Source organism: Volvox carteri (genome assembly GCF_000143455.1).
Source record: "Volvox carteri f. nagariensis unplaced genomic scaffold VOLCAscaffold_53, whole genome shotgun sequence".
Taxonomy (NCBI): domain Eukaryota; kingdom Viridiplantae; phylum Chlorophyta; class Chlorophyceae; order Chlamydomonadales; family Volvocaceae; genus Volvox; species Volvox carteri.
In genome coordinates this window covers 849398-860206 of record NW_003307596.1, presented here as the reverse complement: position 1 = coordinate 860206, position 10809 = coordinate 849398, and the positions used below count along the sequence as shown (strand labels likewise).

The following is a 10809-nucleotide window of genomic DNA, read 5'->3' as shown; positions in this document are numbered from 1 at the left end:
TCATGTTTCCTGCGTAATCCTGTATTCGGCAAAAGCGGCAGAAAATAAATTCGGCCTTGCTTAGCAAGCATCATAGTACTTGAGTGTGCTGCTTGGGTCACTTTTAATAACACGCATATGGTTTCTAAGTTATCCATTGGAATGCATGTGTCTGACTAAAAACAGTTGGCGGGCGACCTGTATTGAAGCGCGGAGGTTGCCAGCGAGGATGGAACAGCTAAGAATTTACAGGGCTTACTTAAATTAACTTTGTACAGGCTGCGCTAATTGGCCTGGGCAATGAATTGTGGTTAGAGGGTCAACTGTCATACCTCAGCTTTGCAACTATATGTAATCTGGATAATCATGATTAAAATAAAGGAGTGCTTTATGACAGAATGGAATATCAATTGGGCACTCTGGCCCATGGAGATCATATTGCCATGTCTCGACATCGATGTCCCAAACAGCTGGTTCCAGACATTTACAGCACCTTGAGACAAGATAATGCTAACCTTAAGCCTGTACCGAGTTCGTCCTTGCCCAGCTTATGAGCCGAATGCGTACCTGTTCCACCCTTTTTACTTCTTGGGTGGGCGCACGACCGTACGATCATGGACTGTGCATAGTTCACAAGACATTTTTAATGAAAGGCAGTAAGGGTATGATAAATTTTGATATTACTCCAGAGCTGCTCGCATAATCCAGCAAAAATGAAGCAGGTTGGCGTGGTCGCTGTGCTGGCGGCCGCTGCCTTCGTGTAAGTAGGATTCATCGCTCTGACGCCATGCTACTCATAATTTTGTGTCGCTTTTGAATTGGTGGCAAGCTGGTTGCGGACTCCGGGCACAGTTGGAGTTGGCAGCCCTGCATGGTGCAGGCTGGGTGCCCAACGAGCAGAGATTATGCGTTAATCACCACAGCGTGATAACCAAATTAAAGTTTTACGAATGAGGCGCCCGGCGTATGCGCGCCTATCGATGCAGCTTCTCGCGACGCGCGGGCTGTGGCACGTCTAGTCGCCATGCTGACTTCGCGCTTCTTGCCTTTCTGCAGGGTGGCTGTCAACGCACAAACAGGACGCTACCCGTTTTTCCCTTTCTGTCAATGCACAAAGACGCCATCGCCATACAAGCTGTCGCCTTCCGTGAAGGCCATGGGCAAGGGAAGGTTCTGCTTCACGCTGAATGTGAATCCGCCTGCCTGCAGCTTTCCCTGTTGCAAGGCCGACCTCAGGAAGATAGAGGTGCGACCTCAGTGTGGCCTTACCTTCACTATGGGGCTGCTCATCTTGCCCGTTCTCTCTTGGGCACGCTCGCACGTATGATTTTTAATAGGATTTTATTCATTTAACTTCTAATGCGCATGAATTATTACTCATTATATTTACGGTACTTGGTCTGAGCTAGGTCTTGTTGCTGGCGCTGACGCGGCTTTCGGTATGCTTTCATTCAGCTTTCCTACTCATGCTTGGCACTTTCATATATATTTTTTAAAATCATGAATTTTACGTGGTTGTGGCTACCTACTCGATTTCGGTCTAGCTACATGGCTGATCATTGGCATATCACCTTGCAACAAAAAATGTTCAACAGTGTATCACTCCACATTTACGAATTCTGTTAAATAATGTTGCTTCGCAGCTGAACGTTAACCCAGAGTGTGACGCCTTCGGTGTCACAATCAGGGCCACCGTCGATGGCAAGTTCACTCCGGTCGCCCCATCCTTCGACGAGCCAGACCAGGGTCCCATTGGCGCCAAGATTCTCCGCATCCCGCAGCTAGGGCTTGGCCTGAACAGCGATGGCGCCGAGATCTGTATCACGCTGTCCAAGCCCAAGGGTGGCGCGGGCTGCACTACCCTTGAATCCCTGTGCGTGCCGCCGGGCAACATGACCACCGGTGTCTGCTCCGCCGCCCTCTTCGACTCTTCTAATGACTGCTGCCCCATCTCCTCGGTCAACGTGCCAAGCCCTCCGCCGCCGTCGCCACCCCCGCCATCGCCTCCACCACCCCCACCACCCCCACCGCCGCCGCCGTCGCCTCCCCCTCCGCCGCCCCCATCTCCCCCTCCTCCACCACCGCCCCCGCCTCCACCTCCATCCCCCCCTCCTCCTCCCCCGCCCTCGCCTCCTCCCCCGCCTCCGCCTCCCCCTCCGCCTCCCTCGCCCCCGCCTCCTCCACCCCCATCCCCCCCACCTCCACCACCGCCCCCGCCGCCCCCACCCTCGCCTCCACCCCCGCCTCCACCCAGCCCACCGCCGGAATGTGTTTTGTGCACTTCCGTCATCTACAGTTCCGCGGGTTCCATTTTCTCGTATTCAGTTCCCAAGAGTACCTGCGACCAGCTCTCCAGCGAGATCTCGACTTCTATTACCGCCCAGGCTAATGCGATTGGCGCAGCAATTATCCCGACACCGGCCGCCATCACTTGCGAGAGCGACAAGATTACAGTGTGCACTACCTTCCTGTCGGCTGCGGATGCTCAGAAGCTCAAGGAGGACAACTGGCTAGACAGCCAGGTTGCTATTTGGGTGTCGCGGGCCACGCAGAACTGCCCGGCGACTCTTGACGGGTATTCCGTTAGTGTGTTTGCGGATTCGGACTGCGTGAGCGCTGGCGCCACTGCTAGCTGCTTCCTGAGTAACCTGGAGTTCCCCAAGTGCGAGTAAGTTGGGGAAGAGGGAGGGACGGGCGCGGGGGCCGTTGCCTGGGGGATTTGCATTTCTCACTGCAATGCCTCCCTTCCCACTGTGCCGTACAGTGTCTTGACAGATTCCCCAGCAGCTTACACCCCAAATATTTTCCCTTGTGTTATTTGTGTTTTGTGTTTTGTTTTGTGTGCCAAATGTGCCTGAGTGTCAATGGTCGCTTTATCTCTTCCTTTCTTCCTTCCTTCCTTACCAAACCTTCCTTTCTTTCACAACCCTAAGTTGTTATTCTTCCTTCCGCAGGTGCAACACCGGTCGCCTGTCGACGCCCTTCGTGGTGCTGCCGTCCTTCACCCGCCTGCCAGGCCGGGACAGGACCACCAACCTCTTCTGTTTCAAGATTGACGTCAGGACGCCTAAGAACAAGGTGGGGCTGGCTCGCTCCGGGCGTGGTAGACCGTGTCCCTCTCCCAACCCACTCTACACTACTTGTTTCGCCCATTCATGTAAACGTACCACGGCGCATGAACCGTGGCGCCCTTCTTCTCGCACACTTCATGTCCACCTGCCACCTCTTCCCTAACCATATCCCTGATCGGGAAGACTCTCTGTCGTGTAGTCGGTCGCGTTTGAGTGCCGTGGCCGGCTGTCTTATCCTGGGTCTTTCTTGCGCTTGCCCTGGGTCCCTCTGAAAACGTCGGGTGTCTGTGATCTCCGTTCGCGCTAGCGAGCTATCTCTTATTGCCCGTGCAGCCCTTCCAACCGTCAGTTCGCCGGCAGTTCGTCCAGTTCTCCTCCGCCGGATGCCGATCGGCCGTCAAACCCCTGGCCTGACCTTGGCCCATGTTATAACATATCACAACATATCACAACATGTCACAATCCCGCTGCTTATGCACACTTCCGACACGAACCACGCCGCTGAACACCTGGCTTCGCAACAAAAATGTAGAGCTGATAATAAAAAGTGTTTCACATGTTCATTGTTTCTTCCCGTCTTGCCTGTGCCTCCACCTGCACAGGGCCGCTGCGGCCAGAGCACCATTATGGCCAAGTTGGAGATGTGGGCCAACGATGACCTCAGACGCAGCGTGAAGGGTGTCGGCCTGCAGGCTAATGGCGCTGCGAAGATGAAATTCCAGGAAGCTGCCTGGGGGAAGTACGGCGAACAGACCATGAAGTTCACTCCCCTAGACTGGACTATGGAACAGGCCAAGAACGCCACCGTCTGCGTGGAGCTGGTCAAGGGCGTATCCCTGGGCGATTTCTGCAACACCGGTTCTAATACGTGCTGGTGAGTACGGAGTACGTAGTACGGCATTATTGATGTGTACGGTGGTGAGAAAAGACACGATGGGGGGCCGGGGGAACGGCGCGTTTTCATTGACACCGTTCGTTATTAGGTTCGACTACCCAGGGGCCAGAGGCTGCCTGCTGCCTGCTGCCAGAGGCTGCCTGTGTGCCAGCGAGAAATTTTGCGATATGCGAGAAGCCGCTCCTTTTCCGCTGCTGATCGTTGTGGTGCTGAAGGAGTCGCCTATCTCCACCTTGCTGCGCCGCAGGCTGAACATCTTCGACCCAAGCGGGGACTGCTGCCCGCTCTTCCCTTCATCGTTATAAAAGGCTTCTTCATGCAGGCGCAAGCTGTTGCTTCCCTGATTGATGACAAGCGGTTGCCTCCCGCTTTACTTCGCTAGACGAACAGGACAACGTTTGCACTACGATTCTTGACTTCAGACCAAGCACTTGGTGACATCAAGAGATTTTGTGGGAGGGAGCTGTTTCATACCGCGGATCACAAAAGGACACTCATTTACCGTTGGCACACTTCATTACTCATGCCTGCCACAACTCCGATTTGCCATCCCGCGGGCGCGAGCTGCTCTAACGTGCTTTACATGTATCGTTCTTGACAGTTACTTGCTTGGACGTTTCTTGACCAAATGACTGTTGTGAGTATTATTGCCTGTTAAGCTGTTTTGTGGCGACGCAATAGCTTCTCCGAGACAAATTTGACGCCCCCATCACGACTAATGCTATTCATGTGTATCTTACCTGCATTGGGTGCCAGGTTCGCTCCTGCAAATGGTAGCGTGCCTGGCACTCGCCTTGTCGCACTTTGCAATGCCTTTGTAACTCTGGAGCTTTCCTATCAGTATGGGTTGGGCATACGGGTGCTGGCGTGTGTGGATGGTCTGGGTAGGCACATGTAGATGATGGGAACCTTTCACGGCCTCACCCTGTTGGCGCCCACTTGTTGGCGCTTCTCGTCATGTGTGTAAACAAAGGATTGACCAACCAAATGCGACTGCTTTCGCAAGCAATCGTTCTGCGCCAATCCTTGCATGTGCCCCTAGTTGCGGCACGCTGCAAATCACACCGTGCATATCCAACCTCGGCATCCCTGCACAAACCGCCTGCCATCCTCCTCTATCCTGTGTGGGTGGTGATGACTGAACTCGCGCGCTGCTGCCGGCAGCGCGACAGTTGCTAACTGCGGCCCACATTTCCACATTCCTATATTCCCACGTCTCATGTGGGAGGTAGGGGTAGTGGGAAGGGGGAGGGTCAAAGGGAGAAAGGGCGCAAGGTTCAGAAATTAAAGGACGCAAAAAGAGGACCACCCACAGAGGGATAGGAGCGGAGGAGAGAGGAGCAAGCACGTCGTGTTTCTTGCCGTGGAGCTGCGCATTGTCACGCGCGCACACGTTTTTTTTGCAACCTCGCACTAACCGGTTACGCGGCCGTAGGTGGTTCTCCCTCCTCCCGCTCATATCTTTTCGCCCACGAAATCACATTCCCACAAGGCGTCGCCATTGCACGCGTGCTGTATGCCGTACTGGATAATGGATGACGCAAGCGCGTGAAAGGTTGCCTAGATAATTTGCGTGATATACCGTCCATTCGCTGTAGTTTGGAGTTACTGGTGGAGGCTGATGCGCTGGCGGGCCTAATTGGAAGAGCAGCTGAGCCTCGAATTCGCTGTGTCACCCAATAGGTGGAGCAGTCAACCCAGCCACAAAGTCAGGAAGTTTCAGGATTGAGGAATGAGCCTCCATGAATATGCACCCAATATATATCATCGCATCGCAGAGCTTAACCGAGCGGATTTTAAGTGTTGAGAATGTATCTTTGCACTGTATAATTAAAAATTGGTAAGCCCCGCGATTGGGGCGTAAGCAATATGCAATGCGATTGTGTTACGATAGATACACGGGCAGCGCATCACTGGTACGAACGATTTCTTAGGTCGCCTTGATTAAGCACCGCAGATGTAAAACTCAATACATGTCGGAAGATCATGCATGTTCATATTTTACGAGCCATATTCATGGAAGCACCATTGCAACGCTCAGGTTCGTGGCGAACGCGCATAATGCAAAATTGGGCCTAGATGGAAGGCTTAGGATGTTCCCTGTTTACTTACAGTTCATACAGCGGGTTGAATGAAGATGCCGGCTTGCAGCCCTTGTCGAGGCTGGTTATTGACCAGACAACGGGCTCCATTGATGCCACAGACTTCCGCAAGCATCAGAAATTAGTAAACGCTCTTCATTATGCGTGATATCGGGTAAAAATATCGCATCGCTCAGCTCGCAAGTCACCTGCCAAGCATATCTCATCAAAGCCGACTATGCAGTTACCTAGTTTTACAGGTACATTTGAGAGATGCACATTCTAGAATTACTCACGGTGTTGGTGACGGCGACCAGGTTTTGGTTCATCGCGATGTATGGAAGTGCGAACGAGGACTTCGGAATTGACTGCGTGTGTGATAGGGCTAACTTAGGTGGCACCGACACCTCGAGATAAAATTTCTGCAGGCAGCCACGCGCGTCTTCCTTTTGTGAACCCTTTACTCGGCGCCTTCTGTAGCGAGCCAACTGGGACCGCGACGAAGAGCACGCTGCATGGCGGCCCTTTTATTCTCTCCCGCCATAGCAACGTAGCTACGTCCTAATGCAACACTTAACAACCCGATTGAATTTAGAAAAATAGGCGTTCGGAAGTAACGATGCGGAGGTACTCCAGGTACATCTGTGATGGTCGTTTCGTCGTGTGGGACGTTCGCAGCACGTTCCGGACAGGCGATGGCGGTGCGGAATGTGCTGCGAACGTCAGCGGTGGCCTGCGCAGCGAACTCAAGAAGGACGTTATAGCTAGTTTACATGCTACGTTACGTTACGAAACCTTTTTGGGAAAAGTGGCCCTGAGAAAGTCACCCAGTTTACACTGGACGTTACGACGACGTTGTGTTCGTTGGCGCGAGCTGCGTAAACCACTATGGCTTTCCATGGCCAAAACTTCAGCATATCCCCTTAGAGAGTCACAGTATATACCTAAAGGGTTTTCGGCGGCCCTGCCTTGTGCAATGACGCTGCATCCCGCGCAAGCCCCGATTGCGTTTGCCCTAGCGGCCGCTATGGATGAGATTTTTGATAACATTGAGGATATGTTCAATTCTCAATGGCGGTGCTTGAGCGTGCGGGCCGACGCGGCGCGGCCCAAGCCGCCGAAAGTGCGGCCGGCTTGCTGTTTCGCCGGTGAGCTTCAGTCCTGATACTACAAATGGGTTACATATTGGCTATGTAAGCGGTCGTGAGCGGGCGAGCAACACGGGCGGCGTTGTCCTTGTTCATTTTCTAAGATAAACGGCAGCGGTGCGACAAGGAATGCTGTCGGAGTTCAAAGCACGCACAAATTGTCAAATATGTGGTCGTTAAAAGCGATTGGGCTTGGCCGTTTATTATAACTCGTGAAATTGGCGACGCAATTCAGCTAACGGTACTTACGAGGGGTCAACGTTTGACGAAATTCACCCCCCGGTCACCAGTAACACCAGTACCTTGCAACGGTTGACAAACGTGGAGGAATTCGACCCGGAGGTTCTTGTCTGTTCTCAAAAGCAAATCTCGACTACTGCAACGCTGACTGCAGCAGCGCCACACTAAAACTGTACCCTGCCTCTCATTAAATTTGAGGCCTGGTAGAGTATTGTATCGTGTGAGCTTGGCATTTGGCGTAAAAATTCCTAGGACCTGACGGAGGCGATAAATGCGATAGAGGCAGAAATCCAGCAGGTTGTCAGTGAAATAAAGGCGGTTGATGAACAGATAGTGGCATGCACTGATAAGCTTATTAATGTGTCCTTAAGGACACATTCGACTACTTATGCAGCACGTTCTGCAGCACACAGCATGCAGTTACATAGTTACATAGGGGTGTTGAAGGTGCATATTGGCTCCTTAACTATATCTCCTTTTTTGGGGCTCCTTTGGGAGAGAGTGCTTGGCAAGCATGTCAGACCGCCATGGACAGGAGGGCACAGGCAGCTAGCATCCTTGGATGAGCCTTTCACCTTAGAGGGGGAGGAGGACATACTGTCAGTAGGTTACCAAATGGAAAGGCTCATGGGCTTGAGGTTGGACCATTGGAATGTTACCGTTATGCACGCCTCCCACGGGTGGATGAGCAGGGCAGGCAGGGAACAGAGGTGAACTGTATCGTCCCAGTGCTGCACGTTTTGTTAGAGCACATCAGGGCAACTGGTGACTTTCCACAGCAGTTTACCAAAACGGTGGTATCCCCAACTTGAAGAAGGGTGACCCGTTGGTGGCAGGAAACTATGGGGGCATTGCAGTTGTAGGAGCACTTGCAAAGTGCCATGCGTCAGTGATTCTTGATTGTCTGGTACATGCTGGGGAAACACTGGACCTACGGCATCCATGCCAAGCAGGTTTCAGGTGGGGGGTTTTGGCACCGCTCATCACCTCTGTAGTAGAGGGTACACAGTACAGCACACATAACTTTACAGGTATGTGATAAGCACGGCTGCCAGTTTCAGCAGCCAGCTACTATATTTGGTATCGAGACCTAGTGAAGGTTCATCCTGAAGTCATCGGTTCACCCCCCACCAGTTACGCTTGGATGTATATCGGGTTTGGTGACTCAGTGCACGATTACCGTGACAAATGTAGCTCTGAAAAAACTTAAGACCGCTAGGCACATGTGAAGGAACGCCACATGACGTGACGTGGGCGGGCACCCACTGCCCGAGGGTAGGAGAAGGTAGGCACAGGCTGGTGTATGTGGCCGTATAGAGCCCGAGACGGATCCCTTCAAAGGGGGGGAATGTAGTAGTTGGTACACAGCACAGCACACATAACCTCTACATATACGCGCTAAGTGCGACTGCCAGCATCTCGAGAGGCCTTTTCAGCGGCCAGCTACTACATCCTCTTTGTCAAGCAACACATGGTCAGGCGGCATTGGAGCGCGGGGCAGCCGCCGTTGATAATAGTACAGATTGACTTTAAGAAGGCCTTTAATAGGGTGCCTCCCGAGCATATATGGCTTCGGTTGCAGGAGAGGGGGGTTGGCGGCCCCATGCTAGGTGCTCTGAGAAGCGTACGAGAAGGTGTCCATGGTGATGAAGGTAAATGAGAAAATGGGACCCTAAGGCACTGATTGGGTCGGTAACCCATGGGTTACCCATCGGTTACCCGCCTTCAACCCCCCGTAGCCCATTGGTAACCCCCTTGTAAGTTCCTACCCAGCAGGAGGGGTAACACGGCCCCAGGGTAACCCCCTCCGTTGCCCTGGACTATGGACATGGGCCTATAGGCTACTCATTTTATTTGCTGCGCACTTCGTGAATTCATTTTAGTATATTTCTGTAAATGTACATGTTACATGTACATGTTGAACCTACAGTAACGCGGTAGCTCGGGAAGCATCGTTCGCCAATATGAATTAAAGGCCTCTAACGCTGCAGGAAAATTTTAGTAGAAGATTTAGAACTATGTATGTATTCAGTCTTAGGAGGGTTGACTGGATGGATGGAAAGAATCATAGTGTGCGGGACACTCACAGCGGTTTTACACTCTTGTAAGCAAGATTTTGATCCCTACAATGTGATCATGATTTGCAGACACAGAGCAGGGCGGCAATGCAGCCGCCGCCGAAGCACCAGCTGGTGCCGAAGAGGTAGCCCCTGTCCAAGTTCCACGACAGCAAGAGCAGCAGAACCCCGCCAACCCACCGACCAGTGATGGGGGTGACGGGACAGCTGCAGAGATGGGTGAGAACCCCACCACGGAGGAGGGAGAGGAGGTGGAACGAAAGAAGCCCCGTGGCAGGAAGCCGGCAGGAAGCCGACATCCAGCTGGCTGTCGCAAGCGAAAGGAACCGCCCCCAACTGAGGCTGGTGCAGAGCAGGCAAAGACCAGCCGCCGCCGTCGAGGGTCAGCTGATCCACGGATAGGCAGTGAGTGAAGTGAGTTGTGCTCTCAGGGTTTTGGTTTTGGGTTAAGGGCCCGGGTTTTGTTCAGAGTTGGGCAATATCTGATGTTAAAACCCTGATATGTGTATTGCCACCTATAGCTATCCTCCCGGTTTCTGTCATATGACAGTTATTACGCATAACCTTAAATTTTGCCATTTCTTTTCCGTGCATGCAAATCTTGATATGATGAGAAATATTCGTTGGTGTAATTAGCGAGTTTTTACACACACCGAGCCTGGGGCCATGGGCGGGCTCTACAGCCCTGCAAGGCTTGTGTTGGTGAGGCAATCTTTACAATTGTACACTCGAAGTGTTTGGTGAACATGTATGTTTATGTGTAGACATGTGAGCTCGATACAGGCATATGCATGGATGGAAGTGTGTAGAGAGGCATGCAAATATTTTTTTACATAGGCGAAATAGGCATACGTGCTCACATAGATGGATAAGACAGCTGTGATAGCATGTGTAGGCAGGTTGGACAGGGACATGCTTACAATCCATTGACACCAGCATATGGCCCGGCATACGGACAAGGAACACATGTAAACACGGGTTACCCTGTCTGTTAACCCTCAGTACAATATTACCTCTACCCCTTTGTTACCCCTTGGTAAGGGGTTACCCCTACCCCTTTGTTACCCCTTGGTAAGGGGTTACCCCTACCCCTTTGTTACCCCTTGGTAAGGGGTTACCCCTACCCCGGGGTTAGGTTACCCACCTCCCTTCGTACATAGCCACATGGGTAACCACTTACCCCTACCCCTACCCCTACCCCTACCCCTAACCCCTAACCCCTACCCCTACCCCTACCCCTACCCCTACCCCTACCCCTACCCCTACCCCTACCCCTACCCCTACCCCTACCCCTACCCCTACCCCTACCCCTACCCC

At 52.6% G+C, this 10809-nt stretch overlaps 1 protein-coding gene across 1 annotated transcript; it reads left to right on the top strand.

Moving 5' to 3' along the window:
- Positions 1 to 1003: 1003 nt before the first annotated feature.
- VOLCADRAFT_83361 (uncharacterized protein) lies at positions 1004 to 5925 on the top strand (the record flags this gene model as incomplete). The annotated part of the gene is made up of 6 exons (XM_002955652.1): positions 1004 to 1225; positions 1623 to 2017; positions 2234 to 2647; positions 2934 to 3057; positions 3653 to 3924; positions 4193 to 5925. 6 exons carry the CDS (start codon positions 1004 to 1006, stop codon positions 4248 to 4250), a joined length of 1485 nt encoding a protein of 494 aa, XP_002955698.1. The 3' UTR covers positions 4251 to 5925.
- Between the last annotated feature and the right edge of the window lie 4884 nt (positions 5926 to 10809).